Source organism: Macaca mulatta, chromosome 20, assembly GCF_049350105.2.
Source record: "Macaca mulatta isolate MMU2019108-1 chromosome 20, T2T-MMU8v2.0, whole genome shotgun sequence".
Classification (NCBI taxonomy): domain Eukaryota; kingdom Metazoa; phylum Chordata; class Mammalia; order Primates; family Cercopithecidae; genus Macaca; species Macaca mulatta.
The window spans coordinates 30,284,914-30,305,450 of NC_133425.1; the positions used below are offsets into that span (position 1 = coordinate 30,284,914).

The 20,537-nt window shown below is 37.2% G+C and overlaps 1 protein-coding gene across 1 annotated transcript in view; it reads right to left on the minus strand.

Annotated features, from left to right (window-relative positions):
• Positions 1–638: 638 nt before the first annotated feature.
• The window catches only part of LOC100428196 (uncharacterized), a 41,711-nt gene continuing 21,812 nt past the window's right edge, over positions 639–20,537 (minus strand). The window contains 4 exon segments of the mRNA XM_028840739.2: positions 639–913; positions 916–1,134; positions 1,137–1,886; positions 2,425–2,559. Coding sequence (XP_028696572.2) covers positions 639–913; positions 916–1,134; positions 1,137–1,886; positions 2,425–2,559 — 1,379 coding nt within the window.

Sequence of the window (20,537 nt, forward strand, 5' to 3'; positions counted from 1 at the left end):
ATTGATGTAATAAACTCAGAATATTCTTCTTTTTGTATAGAATAATAATGCCCTAAATATGTACTATATATTTACATGCATTACTGTTTTATGATTCAAACACAAAGAGCGTCTTTTAGATTTTCTTCACGTATTCTACATTTGCCATTAAACTTCCATGAAAATAAATTGATATTAATGATGTTCATCTACTTTAAAACAACCTCTCGTAGCTCTGATGTAGAAAAAATAGACTATATGTTTTTATATAAACACTAGGCATTAAGGTATAACAACTAATTTGAGAATTGAATTATTGTTTGCTTTATACAAATCTCAAATATTTTCAATACAAATAAAGTGCTCACTGAATAATTACTTGTCCAAACATCAATGTTTTTGCTCATTTGAAACACATAACAAAATAAATAACTGCTTTGGCTTTAGAGTAATTCTCCATAATAAATATTCTTATTTAATGTAAAGTCTGGGATCTGTGCTTTAGTCCTTTTTTGTGTAAGTCCTGACACATTCAGACTTGAGTTTTGATTAAATACTTCCTCCCATTTATTCAGTGTGCAAAGTCTGTTTCCCTATAAACTCTATGGTGATTTTTAGGTTCTAAATTTTGGATAAAACTCTTTCCACATTTACCACAACTATAGATATTCTCTAGTATGAATTATCTTATGTCGAGAAAGGGTTGAGCATCGATTAAATAACTTGCCACATTCTTTACATACGTGGGGTTTCTCTCTAGTATGAATTATTTGATGTTGATTAAGGCGTGAACTATAATTAAAGGCTTTGCCACATTCTTTGCATTTATTGGGTTTTTCCCCAGTATGAATTCTCTGGTGGACAAAAAGACTTGAGGAATGGGAAAAAGATTTACATTTGTCAAGTTTTTCTCTGGTATGAATTCTCTGATGTTAATTAGGTATGACCTATAGTTAAAGGCTTTGCTGCATTCCTTACATTTGTAGGGTTTCTCTCTAGTATGAATGCTTCGATGTCAAGTAAGGCATGAACTACAATTAAAGGCTTTGCCACATTCTTTGCATTTATAGGGTTTTTCTCCAGTATGAATTCTCTGGTGGATAATAAGACTCGAGGGATGAGAAAAAGATTTGCTACATGATTTACATGTGTAAGTTTTTCTCTGGTATGAATTCTCTGATGTTTAGTTAGGTACGACCTACCGTTAAAGGTTTTGCTGCATTCCTTACATTTGTAGGGCTTCTTTCCCCTATGAATTCTCTTGTGCTGAGTAAGGGCTGAAGACACTTTAAATGATTTACCACATTCTTTACATTTGTAAGGTTTCTCTCCAGTATGAATTCTCTGATGCACAAGATTTGAAGAATAAGTAAAATATTTGGTACATGCTTTACATTTGTAAAGTTTTTCTCCAGTGTGGATTCTCTGATGTATAGTAAAATGTGAACTAGAATTGAAGGCTTTGCCACATTCTTTACATTTTTATGGTTTCTCTCCAGTATGTATTATTTGATGTTAAGTAAAGTGTGAACGATGGTTAAAGGCTTTGTCACATTCTTTACATTTGTAAGGTTTCTCTTCATTATGGATTATCTTATGGTTTCTTAGACTTGACAATTTACTAAGGATTTTCTCACCATTATTACATCTGTGTGACTTTTCTCCAACATGGATTTTCTGAGGCTGAGTATGTTTTGATGACTGCATAAAAGTTTCTACACACTTGATACATTTGGCAGACTTCTCTTGAATATGGATACTCTGATGGATATGGTTGGTGCATTCATGAAAGACTTTCTCACATATTTTACATTTGTAATGGTTCTGTAGAAAATGAGTTTTCTCATGTCTTCTGGGGCTTATGCCTTGGCTTAATGTTGTATCAGATTTATTGTACTGATTTTTCTCTGCAATACAAATATACTGGTAGAGACCTGCCTAAAGGCTGTCAAAATTTTATCATATGTGTGATGTTTTCCCAAATTATCTATTTCGTGACTTGATTAATCAATGATGAATGAATGAAGACATTTCTATATCGATCACAAGCAGAAGGAGATGTTATTTGTTGGTGAAACAAACTTTTAACAAAGGACCCATCAAATTGATCATATTTAGAAATCACCTCTTCATTTTTAAATCTTTTCTTTTCAGAAATATTTGACTGAACATTTACTCTAATTCTATGTTTTAACTGGTTTATAAGATTATTTGAAATGTGGACTAAGTCACTATTCAGATTTTCCAAATTTTCTTTCAAAGAAAAGGTATGTTTCAAAAATTGATGCTGACATTTAGTTGCAGAAACACATGGATTAGAAAAAGCAACTGACATAGATGGAGTTTTTTGTTTTTGACCGCTTATAGCAGTGACGTTTTTGTTACAGGTAGTTGTGCTACATTTTGTATGTCCATCACAACATCTGTTGTGACTGCCATACTTACCCTTACTTTCCCACTCTTTCCTTAAGTGTAAATTCTGAGGGCCACAGCTCCCATATCTATCCAATATCAATTTTTGGAATGATGCTTCTATGCACTTTTTTCTCAAGAGGCCTTGAGTATCATGAGAAAACATATCTGAAAGATACCAAAAGTTTTAAAAATTCCAATTATTAAATTCAGGTGAAAATACTTTATAAATGTAATATACCAAATTATACCACGTTGAGAACACCATGATAGTTGAATCAAAAACTTGAGGTCCCTTTGTTTTCTCAATTGATATATGAACTTAAATATATTAGCGTGACTAAAGCCAGTTGAGTTTGCGGCGCCTAGGTGAACACAAAGCCAAGAATGGTCGCATTTAGAAGGAAGAAAATTTGTTGTATTTGTGCACCACAGCACAGTGCAGTTACACAGAAATTTTTCACATTCTGTTTTGCCCCCAGCAAAGAAAAGAAAAGGAGCAAAACATATGTCCAAAGTTCTGGGTTATTCTGGGGCTAAAGATTGTTCATTGCTTCCTTTAATATGTGGTGCTGAAGAAAATGGTGATATAGTTGAAATGACATGTTGGGTCAACTGAGAACAAAGATGAATGCTTATTTCCACAACAGAAAGAAAGTAGTGACTATGACACTCACCAAAGGGAGAGATTAAAGGCTCTTAAGAGAAAAAAAGGCAAATCTTTTTAATAGGAAAATACACACAGTAGTCCAGAGAAGACACATCCTGACAACAGTTTGAAGAATTTCCCAGAATGACTAGAGTGGCCTGACAGCTATCAGTTTTCATCTGTAAAAATTCATTCCATAAAAAATGGAATAGGTAGCTGTTTCTTACTTGATCAAAATATCAACAAAACCACAAAACATCAAAGTACCAAAAAACACGGCTAAATCAAAGGACCAAAATGAAAGTGAATCTAAAGAAGTAGAAATCTATTAATTAACATATTAATATCCAAGTGAAGTTAGAGTAGTAGAAATCTATTAGCTAATGCCGAGACCAGCCCGGTTGTGGAGACCCTAACCCAGCAGCGCTAGAAGAATTTAAGACACACACACAGAAATACAGAGTGTGGAGTGGGAAATCAGGGGACTCACAGCCTTCAGAGCTGAAGCCCCAAACAGAGTTTGACCCACGTATTTATTGACAGCAAGCCAGTGATAAGCATTGTTTCTATAGATTATAGATTAACTAAAAGTATTCCTTACAGGAAACAAAGGGATGGGCTCTGGCTAGTTATCTGTAGCAGGAACATGTCCTTAAGGCACAGATTGCTCATGCTATTGTTTGTGGCTTAGGAATACCTTAAGTGGTTTTCCATCCTGGGTGGGCCAGGTATTCCTTGCCCTCATTCCGGTAAATCTACAACCTTCAGCGTGGGTATCATGGCCCTCAAGAACATGTCACAGTGCTGCAGAGATTTTGTTTATGGTCAGTTCTGGGGCCTGTTTATGGCCAGATTTGGGGACCTGTTCCCAACAAACTAATTTTAAATTAATTTAAAATATCTATCTTTGCCTTATAGACAAGTTCTTACACTGTCATCACGCCAGAGTGCAATCACAGCTCAGTGGAACCTTGAATTCCTGGCCTAAAGAAGTCACCCTCCCTAACTTTACCAAGTGGCTATGACTACAGGAATGTACCATCACATCTGAATACTTTTAAAATTCTTTGTACAGACAGGGTCTTTCTAGGTCACCTAGGTTGGTCAAGAATTCTTGACCTCAAGGAATCCTACAGCCTCAGACTCTCAAAGTGCTGGGATAAAACCAGCAACTATGCCTGGCATTCTCTGTCTTCTTTAAGAAATGAGGACGTTGGACCAGGCGCGGTGGCTCAAGCCTGTAATCCTAGCACTTTGGGAGGCTGAGGCGGGCGGATCACAAGGTCAGGAGATCGAGACCATCCTGGCTAACATGGTGAAACCCCGTCTCTACTAAAAATACAAAAAACTAGCCGAGCGAGGTGGCGGGCGCCTGTAGTCCCAGCTACTCAGGAGGCTGAGGCAGAAGAATGGCGTAAACCCAGGAGGCGGAGCTTGCAGTGAGCCGAGATCGCGCTACTGCACTCCAGCCTGGGTGACAGAGCAAGACTCCGTCTCAAAAAATAAAAAAAAATAAAAAAAGAAATAAGGACATTAAGCCAATAACCATACAAAAGGACAAGGATATATTACATAACGATAAAGGGTTCAATTCAATAAGAATACTTAAATATGCTAAATACCTATGCACCAAACTTTGGAGCACCAAGATTCATAAAACAAGTACTTCTAGTCCTAAGAAAAGAATTAGCCACATAATAACAGTGGTGTACTTCAACACCCCATGGACATCATTATATCATTGAGGCAGAAAATAAACAAAGAAATTTTGGACATCAATTCCACATGACCAACTGGACCTAATAGGCATCTATAGAATAGACCAATTGGGCCTAATAGACATCTACAGAACACTCAACCCATCAACCATAGAACACATAAATCCTTCATATGCACACAGGACACACTTGTTGATTGAACCTATACGCTCAGCCAGAAAGCAAATCTCAATAAATTAAAAAAAAAATCAAAATCATACCAACCATACTCTTGGACTAAAATAGAATAAAAACAGAAAACAACAAGCAGATCTCTCAAAACTACAGAAATGCACAGAAATTAAACAACTGGCTTCTCAACAACTTTTGAGTAAACAATAAAATCAAGGAAGAAATCAAAAAGTTCTTTGAAATAAGTGAAAACAGAGAAAACACATACTAAAATCTTTGAGACACAGCTAAAGCTGCATTAAAAGAAGTTTATAACATGAAATGCCTACTTTAAAAGTTAGATCTCAAATTACTGAGGTAACATCATATGTAAAGAAACTAGAAAAAGAAAAATAAGCTGAGCACAAAGCTAGCAGAAGAAAAGAAATAACTAAAATCAGATAACTGAATTAAATTGAGACCCCAAATTCCATACAAAGCATCAGCAAAACCAAAAGTTGGTTCTTTGAAAGGGTAAACAAGATTGATAGACCACTAGCGAGGTTAACAAAGAAAAACAGAAGATCCAGATAAGCACAATGAGAAACAACAAAGGAAACATTGCAATCGACCCCACAGGTATATAAAAGATTCTCAGAGACTTATGAAGACTTCTATGCACATAAAGTAGAACATCTAGAGGAAATGAATAAATTCCTAGAAACACACAATCTCCAAAGAGTGAATAGGGAAGAAACTGAAACCCTGAACAAACCAGTATCAAGTTCTGATATTGAATCAGTAATAAAAAAATCTACCAACCAAAAAAGAGTCCTGGACAAGATGGATTCACAACTGAAATATACCACAAGTACAAGGAAGAGCTGGTATCAATTCTACTCAAACTATTTCAAAAAATGAGAAGGAGGGACTCCTCCCCTCTCATTCTATGAGGCCAACATCACTCTGTTACCAAAATCTGGCAAAGACACAATGAACAAACAAAACAGCAGGACAATATATCTGATGAACATAGAAAAGTCCTCAACAAAATACTAGCAAACCAAATCGAGCAGCACAGCCAAAGTTTATTTACCACAATTAGCTAGGCTTTATTCCTGGAATGCAAGGTTGTTCCAGCATATAGAAATCATAAATGTGATTCACCACATAGAATTAAAATTTAAAAGCCGGGCACAGTGGCTCATGCTTGTAATCCCAGCACTTTGGAAGGCTGAGGCGGGCAGATCACCTGAGGCCAGGAGTTCAGGAACAGGTTGGCCAACATGGTGAAACCCTGTCTCTACTAAAAATACAAAAATTAGCTGGGTGTGTTGGTGCGTGCCTGTAGTCACAGGTACTCGGGAGGCTGAGCCGTGAGAATCACTTGAAGCTGGGAGGTAGAGGTTGCAGTGAGCACTCCAGCTTTGAGGATAGAGCAGGACTTTGTCTCCAAAAAAAGAAAAAAAAGAAAAAGAAAAAAGAAAAAAAAATCACCATTTCAATAGATGTAAGATAAGCTTTTGATAAAACTTAACATCTCTTAATGATAAGTAAAACCCTCAATAAACTAAGCACTGAAGAAACATACCTCAAAATAATGAGAGCCATCTATGAGAAACCCACAGCCAACATACTGACCAGGCAAAAGCTGGAGGTATTCCCTTTAAAAACAAGAACAAGACAAGAATGCCCACTCTTACCACTTCTATTCAACATAGTAAGTACTAGCCAGAAAAATCAGTCAAGAGAATGAAATAAAAGGCATCCAAAGAGGAAAAGAGGAAAGTGACATCATCTCTGCTGATATGATTCTACATCTGGAAAGACTGTGCCAAAAGGCTCCTAAAACTGATAAGGAACTCCAGTAAAGTTTCAAGATGCAAAATCAAAGTACAAAAATCAGTAGCATTTCTATATACCAATAACATTCAAGCTGAGAGCCAAAACAAGAACACAATTCCATTTACAATAGCCACACACACAAAGAAAATACCAAATACCTAGGAATAGATCTAACCAATAAGGTTAAAGATCTCTACAAGGGGAACTATAAAACACTGTTGAAAAAATTATAGACAACATGAACAATTGGAAAAATATTCCATGCCCATAGAAGAATCAACATCATTAAAATGGCCATACTACCCAAAGCAATCTAGAGATTCAATACTATTCTATCAAACTACCAACGTCATTTTGCACAAAATTAGAAAAATACTATTCTAAAATTCATATGGAACTAAGAGTCCAAATAGCCAAAGCAATCTTAAACAAAAAGAACAAAGCCAAAGGCTTCACACTATCCAACTTCAAACTAAACTATAAGCCTACAGTCACCCAAACAGCAGAGTACTGGCACAAAAACAGACACACAGAAGCGGCACCAAGATGGCTGACTAGAAACAGCAGGGTTTGGAGGCTCCCATCGAAAATAACTATAATAACTGTGTGAATCCTTCACTGGCAACCAAGGTATCCAGGTTCTCCCATCAGAATTGACTAGGAGGCTGGCATGATCCACAGAGAGGAAGTAATAACAGTGTGGTGTGGCAGCCCATCTGAGGGCCATACGGGGCAGGAGAGCTCCCTCCTGCCAGCCAAAGCAGGTGGTGAGTGAGGATGCTACCCAGCTGGGAAAAGCATGCTTTTTCCACGGAACTATGCCACCCATGGATCGCAAGATCCCATTCGTGAACTCACACCACTGGGGCTTAGCATCCCAACCCTGGGGCTGTGCAGATTCTCAACAGCCTCTCAGCTGGAATCTGCTTAAGCCTGCCAAGCACCTGGTGGGAGGAGCAACCAGCACCACAGCGGCGGCTGCCTGCTGTCTAAGCCATTTGAGCCCCTTGGTAGAGGGGCAGCAGCCAGCACTGGGACTCACAACTGCCTAATACGCTAAGCTCAATGGGTGGGGGAAGGGCGGCATCCATCTCTATAGCTCCAGGCTGCACTTTTCCCCTTCTGGAGTCAGAGAGGCTGGTTGGCTTGGTCCCAAGATATGTTCCCCACAGCCCAATACACTGGCTGTGGCAGACTGCAGCCAGAGTGCCTCTTCAGGCCTGACCCTGACCCATCCTTCCTGATTGTGCCAGGCTTCCCTGCAGGAACTCCAATAAGTCCAGCCAGAGGCTCAGGGAAAGAACCCAGATCTCCCTGGGCCTGAGCCCCTACGGGGAGGGGTGATGGCAGTCTCTGCGGACCAGTAGACTTAGCCTTTCCTACTGGTAGTTCTGAGGGATCCAGGCAGCCCAGACAAGTGGGTTTCCCCCCAGCGAAGTACACCCCTCCACCAAGGGACAAAGTGCTTCATTACACAAGTTCTGTTCCATGTGCCACCCAATCGGGTGAGACCCTCCAACAGGGGTTGTCGGACACCCTATACAGGAGCAATCCTACTGGCATCAGGTTAGTGCCCCTTGAGTTCAGAGATTCCAGAAGAAGGAGCAGGCATGCATCTTTGCTGTTCTCCAGCCTCCCTGAGTGACATCTCCAGGCACAGGAGTAAACCAGATGAACAGTCTCAGGCCTCTGAGCTCAAGACCTGTACATATACATCCAGATGGCCTGAAGCAACTGAAGAACCACAAAAGAAGTGAAAATAGCCAGTTCCTGCCTTAACTGATGACATTCCACCATTGTGATTTGTTCCTACCCCACCTTAACTGATCAATTAACCTTGTGACATTCCTTCTTCTAGGCAATGAGTCTCAGAACTTCCTCACTGAGCACCTTGTAACCCCTGCCCCTGCCTGCAAGAGAATAACCACCTTTAACTGTAATTTTCCACTACCTATTCAAATCCTATAAAACTGCCCCACCTCTATCTCCCTTTGCTGACTCCTTTTTTGGACTCAGTCTGCCTGCACCCTGGTGATTAAAAAGCATTATTACTCACACAAAGCCTGTTTGGTGGTCTCTTCACAAGGATGCATGTGACAAATAGGGCCTGAAGTGAACCCCCAGCAAACCGCAGCAGCCCTAAAGAAGTGGGACATGACCATTGAAAGAAAAACAAACAGAAAGCAACAACAACAGCATCGACAACAAAAAAAAACCCCCACAAAATCCCCATCCAAGCATCAGCAGCCTTAAAGATTGAAACCAGACAAACTCATGAAGATGAAAAAGGATCAACAACAGCAAAAAAACCCACAAAGCCACAGTGCCTCTTCTTCAAATGATTGCAACATCTCTATCAAGGATGCAGAGCTGGAGCGAGGATGAGACAGAAGAATTGACAGAAGTAGGCTTCAGAAGATGGGTAATAAAAAACTAGGCTGAGCTAAAGGAGCATGTTCTAACCCAATGCAAAAAGCTAAGAATCTCGATAAAAGGATAGAGGAGTTTCTACTAGAATAAACAGTTTAGAGAGGCGCATAAATGACCTGATGGAGCTGAAAAACACAGCATGAGAACTTCATGAAGCATACAAGTATCAATAGCCAAACCAACCAAACAGAAGAAGGGATATCAGTGTTGAAAGACCACCTTGCTGAAATAAGGCATGCAGACAAGACTAGAGAAAAAAGAATAAAAAGGAATGAACAAAGCCTCCAAGAAATATGTGACTTCACAAAAAGACTGAATCTATGACGGATTGGAGTATCTGAAGCAGATGGGGAGAATGCAAACAAGCTGGAAAACATACTTCAGGATATTATCCAGGATAACTTCCCCAACCTAGAAGACAAGCCAATATGCAAATTTAGGAAATGCAGGGTCTACTGCTAATATGCTCCATGAGAACATCAACCCCAAGACACATAATCATTAGATTCTCCAAGGTTGAAATGAAGGAAACAATGTTAAGGGTAGCCAGAGAGAAAGGCCAGGTCACCTACAAAGGGAAATCTATCAGACTAACAGCAGACCTCTCAGCAGAAACTCTATAAGCCAGAAGAGATTGGGGGCCAATAGTCAACATTCTTAAAGAAAAGAATTTTCAACCCAGAATTTCATATGCAGCCAAACTAAGCTTTTAAAGTAAAGGAGAAATAAAGTCCTTTCCAGACAAGCAAATGCTGAGGGGTTTCATTACCACCAGACCTGCCTTGCAAGAGCTACTGAAAGACATTCTAAATATGGAAAGGAAAACCTGGTACCAGCCACTGCAAAAACACACCAAAATGTAAAGACCAATGACACTATGAAGAAATTGCATCAACTAGTGTGCAAAACAGCCAAATAGCATCATGATGGCAGGATCAAATTCACACATAACAACATTAACCTTAAATGTAAATGGGCTAAATGTGTCAATTAAAATACACAGCATGGCAAATTGGATAAAGAGTCAAGACCCATTGGTATGCTGTATTCAGGAGACCCATCTCACGTGCAAAGACACATATAGACTCAAAATAAAGGGATGGAGGAAAATTTACCAAGCAAATGGAAGAAAAAAAAAAGCAGAGGTTGCAATCCCAGTTTCTGACAAAATAGACTTTACACCAACAAATATCAAAAAAGGCAAAGAAGGTAAAGGGAACAATTCAACAAGAAGAGTGAACTATTCTAAATATATATGTATCCAATACAGGAGCACCCAGATTCACAAAATAAGTTCTTAGAGGCTTACAAAGAGACTTAGAGTCCCACACAATAATAGTGGGAGATGATAATACTCTACTATCAATATTAGACATATCAACAAGACAGAAAATTAACAGGGATATTCAGGACTTGAACTCAGCTCTGGATCAAGTGGACCTAAGAGACATCTACAGAACTCTCCACCCCAAATCAACAGAATATACATTATTCTCAGTGCCACATGGCACTTATTCTAAAATTGAACACATAATTGGAAATATAACACTCCTCAGCAAATGAGAAAGAACTGAAATCATAACAAACAGTCTCTCAGACCACAGTGAAATCAAATTCGAACTCAGGATTTAAAAACTCACTCAAAACCACTCAATTACATGGAAATTAAAGAACTTGACAACCTGCTCCTGAATGACTCCTGGGTAAATAATGAAATAAAGGCAGAAATCAAAAAGTTCTTTGAAACCAGTGAAAACAAAGAGACGGCGTACCAGAATCTCTGGGATGCAGGTAAAGCAGTGTTAAAAGGGAAATTTACAGTACTAAATGCCCACATCAGAAAGTTAGAAAGATCTCAAGTCAACATTACAATTAAAAGAGCTAGAGAGGCAAGAGCAAACTAATGCATAAGTTAGCAGAAGCCAGGAAATAACAAAGATCAGAACAGACTTGAAGGAGATAGAGACATGAAAAACTCTCCAAAAGATAAATGAATCCAGGAACTGGTTTTTTGAAAAAGTTAACAAAATAGACTGACCGCTAGCTAGACTAATAAAGAAGAAAAGAGAGAAGAATCAAATAGATACAATAAAAAATGATAAAGGGGATATCACCACTGATCCCACAGAAATACAAACTACCACCAGAGAATACTGAAAACACCTCTACACAAATAAACTAGAAAATCCAGAAGAAATGGATAAATTCCTGGACACATACACCCTCCCAAGACTAAACCAGGGAGAAGTAGAATCCCTGAATAGACCAATAACAAGTTCTGAAACTGAGGCAGTAATTAATAGCCTACCAGCTAAAAAAAAGCCCAGGACTAGATGGAGTCACAGCTGAATTCTATCAGAAGTACCATGAGGAGCTGGTAGCATTCCTTCTGAAATTATTCCAAACAACTGAAAAGGAGGGACTCCTCCCTAACTCATTTTATGAAGCCAGCATCATCCTGATACCAAAACCAGGAAGAGAGACAACAAAAAAAAGAAAACTTCAGACTAACATCCCTGATGAACATTGATGCGAAAACCCTCAATGAAATACTGGCAAACCGAATCCAGCAGCACATCAAAAAACTTATCCAACGCAATCAAGTTGGCTTCATCCCTGGGATGCGAGGCTGTTTCAACATATGCAAATCAATAAACATAATCCATCACATAAACAGAACAAAAGACAAAAACCACGTGATTATCTCAATAGATGCAGAAAAGGCCTTTGATAAAATTCAACATCTCTTTGTGTTAAAAACTCTCAATAAACTAGGTATTGATGGAACATACCTCAAAATAAAAAGAGCTATTTATGACAAACCCATAGCCAACATCATATTAAATGGGCAAAGGCTGGAAGTATTCCCTTTGAAAACCAGTAGAAGACAAAGATGCCCTCTCTCACAACTCCTACTCAACATAGTATTAGAAGTTCTGGCCAGGGCAATCAGGCAAGAGAAAGAAAGAAAGAAAGGGTATTCAAATAGGAAAAGAGGAAGTAAAATTATCTCTGTTTGCAGATGACATAATTTTATATTTAGAAAACCCAGTCATCTCAGCCCCAAACTCCTTAAACTGATAAACAACTTCAGCAAAGTCTCAGGATACAAAATCAATGTGCAAAAATCACAAGCATTCCTTTACACCAACAATAGACAAGCAGAGATTCAAATCATGAATGAACTCCCATTCACAATTGCTACAAAGAGAATAAGATACCCAGGAATACAGCTAACAAGGGATGTGAAAGACCTCTTCAAGGTGATCTACAAACCACTGCTCAAGGAAATAAGAGGGGACACAAGCAAATGGAAAAACATTCCCTCCTCATGGATAGGAAGAATGAACATTGTGAAAATGGCCATACTGCCCAAAGTAATTTATAGATTAAATGCTATTCCCATCAAATGACCATTGGCATTCTTTACAGAATTGGAAAAAACTACCTTAAATTTCATATGGAATCAAAGAAGACCCCATATAGCCAAGACAATCCTAAGTGAAAAGAACAAAGCTGGAGGCATCACACTACCTGACTTCAAACTATACTAAAAGGCTAAAGTAACCAAAACAGCATGGTACTGGTACCAAAACAGATATATAGACCAATGGAACAGAACAGAGACCTCATGAATAACACCACACATCTACAACCATCTGATTTTTGACAAACCTGACAACAAGCAATGGGGAAAGGATTCCCTATTCAATAAATGGTGCTGGGAAAACTGGCTAGCCATATGCAGAAAACAGAAACTGGACCCCTTCCTTACACCTTAAACAAAAATTAACTCAAGATGGATTAACGAATTAAATGTAAAACCCCAAACCATAAAAACCCTAAGAAGAAAATCTAGACAATACTATTGAGGATATTGGCATGGGCAAAGACTTCATGACTATAACACCAAAAGCAATTGCAACAAAAACCAAAATTGACAATTGGGATCTAATTAAACTAAAGGGCTGCTTCACAGCAAAATAAACTATTATCAGAGTGAATAGGCAACCTACAGAAGGGGAGAAAAATTTTACAATCTACCCATCAGACAAAGGTCTAATATCCAGAATTTACAAGAGACTTAAACAAATTTACAAGAAAAAAAACAACCCCATCAAAAAGTGGGCAAAGGATACAGGCAGACACTTCTTAAAAGAAGATATTTACACAGCCAACAAACATGAAAAGAGGTCAACATCACTGATCATCAGAGAAATGCAAATCAAAACCATAATGAGACACCATCTCACACCAGTCAGAATGGCTATCATTAAAAAGTCAAGAAACAACAGATGCTGGTGAGGCTGTGAAGAAATAGAATGTTTTTACACTGTTGGTGGGAATGTAAACTAATTCAACCATTGTGGAAGACAGTGTGGTGATTCCTCAAGGATCGAGAACCAGAAATACCATTTGACCCAGCAATCCCATTACTGGGTATATACCCAAAGGAATATAAATCTTTCTAATATAAAGACACATGCACACGCAAGTTTATTGCAGCATTATTTACAATAGCAAAGAAATGAAACCAACCCAAATACCCACCAATGATAGACTGGATAAAGAAAATGTGGTACATATATACCATGGAATACTATGCAGCCGTAAAAAGGAATGAGATAATGTCCTTTGCAAGGACATGGATGAAGCTAGAAGCCATCATCCTTAGCAAACTAACACAGGAACAGAAAACTAAACACCATATGTTCTCGCTCATAAGTGGGAGTTGAACAATGAGAACACATGAACACAGGGAGGGGAACATCACACACCAGTGCCTGTTGGGGGTTTTGGGGGTGAGGGGAGGGAACACAGAAGATGGGTCAATAGGTGCAGCAAATCACCATGGTACACATACACTTATGTAACAAACCTGCACGTTTTGCAAACCTTTTTTCTGTTTTCTGCATGTAACAAACCTGCACATTTTGCAAACCCCCCCACACTTTTTTTTTTTTAGAGGAAACAAAGAAAAACAAAATTAAAAAAAAAAACACATAGACCAATGGAACAGAATAGAGTACCCAGAAATAAATAGAGGCACACACTTACAATCATTGGATGTTCCACAAAGTCAACAAAAATAAGCAATAGTGAAAGGACCCCCTATTTAATAAATGGTTCTGGGATAACTGACTAATCATATGCAGAAGAATGAACATAAACTCCTACCTTTCACTGTATAAAAAAATTAACTCAACATGATTAAAGATTTAAATTAAGATTCTCAAAAATAAACATACTAGAAGAAAACCTGGCAAATACCATTCTAGACATTGACTTTGGCAAAGAATTTATGGCTAAGTTTTCAAAAGCAATTGTAACAAAAACAAAAATGGACAAATGGGACCTAATTAAAGAGTTTCTGCACAGCAAAAGAAACTGTGAACAGAATCAACAACCTACAGAACTGGAGAAGATACTCACAAACTACGCACCTGACAAAGGCCTAATTCTAGAATCCATATGAAATTTAAATTAACAACAACAAAAAAAACCATTAAAAAGTAGGCAAAGGGTAAGAGCAGACACTTCTCAAAAGAAGACATACAAGCAGCCAACAAGTATACGAAAAAATGTTACACATCACTACTCATCAGAAAAATGCAAATCAAACCACACTGAGATACTATTTACACCACTCAGTGATTATTGAAAAGTCAAAAAACAGATGCTGGCAAGAGCTGTACAGAAAAGAGAATACTTATACACTGCTGATTGAAATGTAAATTAGCTCAGTGACTGTGGAAGACAGTTTGGAGATTTCTGAAACAACTTGGAACTACCATTTGACCTAGCAATCCTATTAGTTAGCATATACCTAAAGGAAAATGAATTGTTCTACCAAAAAGTCACATGCACTCATATGTTCATTGCAGCACTATTCGCAATAGCAAAAACATGGAATCAGCCTAGGTGCCCATCAATGGTGGACTGGTTAAAGGAAATGTGGTACATATATACCATGGAATACTATGTAGCCATAAAAAAGAATAAAATCATGTCCTTTGCAGCAACATGGATGCAGCTATTGTCCTAAGTAAATTAACACAGGAACAGAAAATCAAAGACCATGTTCTTGTAACTGGGAACTAAACATTGGGTACATATGGACATAAAGATGGGAAAAAGAGACAATGGGGACTTACAGAGGGGGAATAAAGGAAGGAGGCAAGGGCTGAAAAACTACCTACTGGGTACTATGCTCATTATCTGGGTGACGGGATTATTCATACCCCAAACCAGTGTCATGCAATATACCCCTGTAATAAATCGGCACATGTACACATTGAATGTAAAATAAAAGTCTAAAGTACATCAAAAAAAAAAAAAAAGGAAAAGAAAAAAATGGAGTTTTACTCTGTCACTCAGACTGGAGTACACTGGTACAATCATAGCTCAATGTAGCCTAGCCTCAAATTCCTGGGGTAAAGTAATCCTCCTGACACAGCCTCCGGAGTCACTGGGACTACAGGCACATGCCACAGAAACTAATAAAAAAAAATCTTAGACATGGGTTCTTCCAATATTGCCCAGGCTGGCCTCAAGCAATCCTCCTGCCTTAGCCTCCAAACTAGCTGGGATTACATGCACACGCCACTGTGCCTTGTAGAATATCTATTTTAAAGATGCTCAACCAGTTAAAGGAGAATACAGAAAAATAAACAAAAGACGACAAAAATGCATGAAGAAAATGAACTGATGAGGAGAGATTAAAACTGTAAAAGCACAAAGTGTGGAGCTGAAAAATAACTTAACTTAATGATTCACTAGAGGGTTTAATAGCAGACTTGATGTAGGAGAAAAAACCCAACAAGCTTGGTAATAGGTTATTTGAAAGTATATAGTCAAGACAGTAAAAAGAAAAACAGAAAACAATACAGTGTCTATGGGACTAATGGGGTACTATCAAGTAGGCCAATATACTCATAACAGGCATTCTAGAATGCAAAGAGAGAGAAAAGAGTAGAAAATTTATTTGAAGAAATGATGGCTGAGAATTTTCCAAATTTGAGGGAAAAAATAGCCTAAAATTTAATGAAACTCTACCAACTCTAACTAGTAGCAACACAAAGAGACCCACAACAAGACATATTATAATCAGAGATTCAAAAGTTACAAAGAGAATTTAGAAGCCAAAACAAAAACAAAAACAAAAAACAACAAAAAATCCCAGTGACTTGGTACATACAAGGCCCACTCCTATAGGATGACCAGCAGATGTCTCACCAAAAATTCTCACAGATCAGAAAGTTGAAGAATGATATATTCAAAGTGCTGAATAATGACAACTACCAATCAAGAAAATGTTATCTTCCAAAACTATCCTTTAAAAATTTGGAAATAAAGAATACTCAAAATCAACAAAAGCCAAATGAATTCATACTCACTAGATCTGTTCTAAAAGAAGTACTAAAGACAGGCAATTCTTCATATTGAAAAATAAAATGATGGTAAATAGTAACACAAGATTATGTAAAAATATAAAGCTTTCTGGTAACAGTAATTATATATACAAGTAAAATATTATGTATTATAATGATGGTGCATAGAATACTTTTAATTTTGTTATAGATTTGAAAAGTCAAACACTTAAAAATAACCAGAAATCTGTGCTAATGGATTCACAATATAAAGCGAAATAGAAGGGAGGGTTCCTAGAGAGGCAGGATTTTTGTATGCAATTAAGGTTAGCAGCTAGAGGTAGACTGTTATAACTTTAACATGTTTTACATAATATCTATGGTAACCACAAAGCAAATACCTACAATAGATACACAGAGAGAAGTGGGAAAGGAATTAAAACATGTCACTACAAAAATCAACAAAACACTAAGGAAGATAGCAAGAGAGGAAAACAGGACCAAAATAGATACAAGACCTAAAACAAAAAAGTGAACAAAATGCAATAGTGAGTCATTCCCTTTCAGTAATTACTTTCTATATAAATGAATAAATTCAAAATACATAATTTGGCTGAATAAATTCAAGAAAAAAGATCCAACTCCATGCTTTCTACTGAAGGCCAACTTTAGATCTAAGAATGTACATAAGCTGAACATGAAAGAATGGAAAAAAAAATGCCAAAAGTAAAATACTGTCATATTAGTTAAAATACATGTTACATCAAAACATGTCACAAGAGACAAGAAAGAGCATTATATAATTATAAAAGGGTTCATTGTGCAGGAAGCTATAATAAATATTAACTTATATGCACCTAACATCACACCTCAAAATTCATGCAGCAACTGGCAAACTTTTACAGAATTGAAGTAGCCAGCAGTACAATAGTAGTAGGAGACTTCCATACTCCACTTTCAGTAATGGAAAGAATAAGAGAGACAGAAGATCAATAAGGAAACAGAGGACTTGAACAATACTATAGAAGATTAGACCTAACAGTCATATACAGAACTGACCATTTGACAGCAGAATACATAATATCTGTAACCATACATGACACATTATCACAGATAGACAACCTGTTAAGCCGCAAAACAGTCTTACCAAATTTAAGCAGATGACAATCACACAAAGCATCACTTCTTACTACAAACAGAATAAAACTAGAAGAACAGAAAGAAAAATGGCATGTCCACGAATATGTGGAAATTAAATAAATTCTCAAACACACTTGTGTTAAAAAATTTGAAGACAATATTGTTAAGATGCCAATACTACCCAGAGTGATCTACAGATTCAATGTGCTCTCCATCAAAATATTAATGTAACTTTTTGTACAAGTATTAAAATAGTCTAAAATGTCTGTGGAATCTCAAAAGACCACAGATGGATAAACAATCTTTCACAGATGGATAAACAATCTTGGGAAAGAAAAACAAAGAGGCATCATACTTTCTGATTTCAAAACATACTACAAAGCTATTGTACTGAAAACAGTGTGCTACTGACATAAAGATAAATAAAAGATGAAACAGACTGGAAAGTCCAGAAATAAACACTCATGTATATAGTAAATTTATTTTCAACAAGGGTTTCAAGAATTCACAATGAGAAAAGGACAGTCTTCTCAAAAAACAGGGTTGGGAATACTGGAAATCCACAGGGGAAAAATAAAGTTGGACCTTACAAACATGAACTCAAAATGGACTGACTTACGTTTTGTAGCTACTATAACTTGCATGTTTTATTTTCTTTTTCAGATGGTTTTCTATCAGCACACAGAGATGCTATTGATATTTGTATGTTGATTTTGTATCCTGTAACTTTACAGAACTTGTTTATTAGTTCTGACAGGTTTTTGGTGACACGTTTATGTTTTTTTAATATACAAGGTCATTTTGTCTGTAAACAAGGACGATTTCATTTTTCCATTCCAATCTGAATGCCTTTTATTTCTTTCTCTTGACTAATTACTCTGGCTAGGACTTCTAGTACTATGTTGAATAGGAGTGGTGAAAATGGATATCCTTATCATGTTACAGATCTCAGAGAAAAAGCTTTCTTCTTTTCCCTCTTTGGTATATTAACACTAGTTTGTCATATTTACTGTGTTGAGATACATACCTTCTATACATAATCTGCTTAGAGTTTTCACTATAAACAAAGTTAAATTTTGTCAAATACTTTTTCTGTGTATACAAATAACTACAAACAAGATACCCAGCAATAAACGTAAATAAAAAGGTGAAAGATGTCTACACTGAAAATCATAAAACATGGATGAAAAAATGAAATACACGTGAATAAATGAAAATCTATTGTGTTTATATATTGGAAGTATATTATTTAAATGGGCATGCTACCCAAAGTGACCTATAGATTTAATGCAATTTCTATTAGAATACCAATGACATTCTTCACAAAAAATAGAAAAAAACCCCCACAAATGGAAGTAAAGCACTCCTCAGCAAATGTAAAAGAACAGAAATTATAACAAACTGTCTCTCAGACCACAGTACAATCAAACTAGAACTCAGGACTAAGAAACTCAATCAAAACTGCTCAACTACATGGAAACTGAACAACCTGCTCCTGAATGACTACTGGGTACATAACGAAATGAAGGCAGAAATAAAGATGTTCTTGGAAACCAATGAGAACAAAGATACAACATACCAGAATCTCTGGGACACATTTAAAGCAGTGTGTAGAGGGAAATTTATAGCACTAAATGCCCACAAGAGAAAGTAGGAAAGATCTAAAATTGACACCCTAACATCACAACTAAAAGAACGAGAGAAGCAAGAGCAAACACATTCAAAAGCTAGCAGAAGGCAAGAAATAACTAAGATCAGAGCAGGACAGAAGGAGATGGGGACACAAAAAACCCTCCAAAAAATGAATGAATCCAGGAGCTGGATTTTTGAAAAGATCAACAAAATTGATAGACTGCTAGCAAAACTAATACAGAAGAAAAGAGAGAAGAATCAAATAGATGCAATAAAAAAATGATAAAGGGGATATCACCACCGATCCCACAAAAATACAAACTACCATCAGAGAATACTATAAACACCTCTATGCAAATAAACTAGAAAACCTAGAAGAAATGAATAATTTCCTGGACACTTACACTCTTCCAAGACTAAACCAGGAAGAAGTTGAATCCCTGAATAGACCAATTGCAGGCTCTGAAACTGAGGCAATAATTAAGAGCCTACCAAACAAAAAAAGTCCAGGACCAGATGGATTCACAGCTGAATTCTACCAGAGGTACAAGGAGGAGCTGGTACCATTCCTTCTGAAACTATTCCAATCAATAGAAAAAGAGGGAATCCTCCCTAACTCATTTTACGAGGCCAGCATCACCCTGATACCAAAGCCTGGCAGAGATACAACAAAAAAAGAGAATTTTAGACCAATATCCCTGATGAACATCGATGCAAAAATCCTCAATAAAATACTGGCAAACCGAATCCAGCAGCACATCAAAAAGTTTATCCACCATGATCAAGTGGGCTTCATCCTTGGGATGCAAGGCTGGTTCAACATACGCAAATCAATAAACGAAATCCAGCATATAAACAGAACCAAAGACAAAAACCACATGATTATCTCAATAGATGCAGAAAAGGCCTTTGACAAAATTCAACAGCCCTTCATGCTAAAAACTCTCAATATATTCGGTATTGATGGAACGTATCTCAAAATAATAAGAGCTATTTATGACAAACCCACAGCCAACATCATACTGAATGGGCAAAAACTGGAAGCATTCCCTTTGAAAACTGGCACAAGACAGGGATGCCCTCTCTCACCACTCCTATTCAACATAGTGTTGGAAGTTCTGGCTAGGGCAATCGGGCAAGAGAAAGAAATCAAGGGTATTCAGTTAGGAAAAGAAGAAGTCAAATTGTCCCTGTTTGCAGATGACATGATTG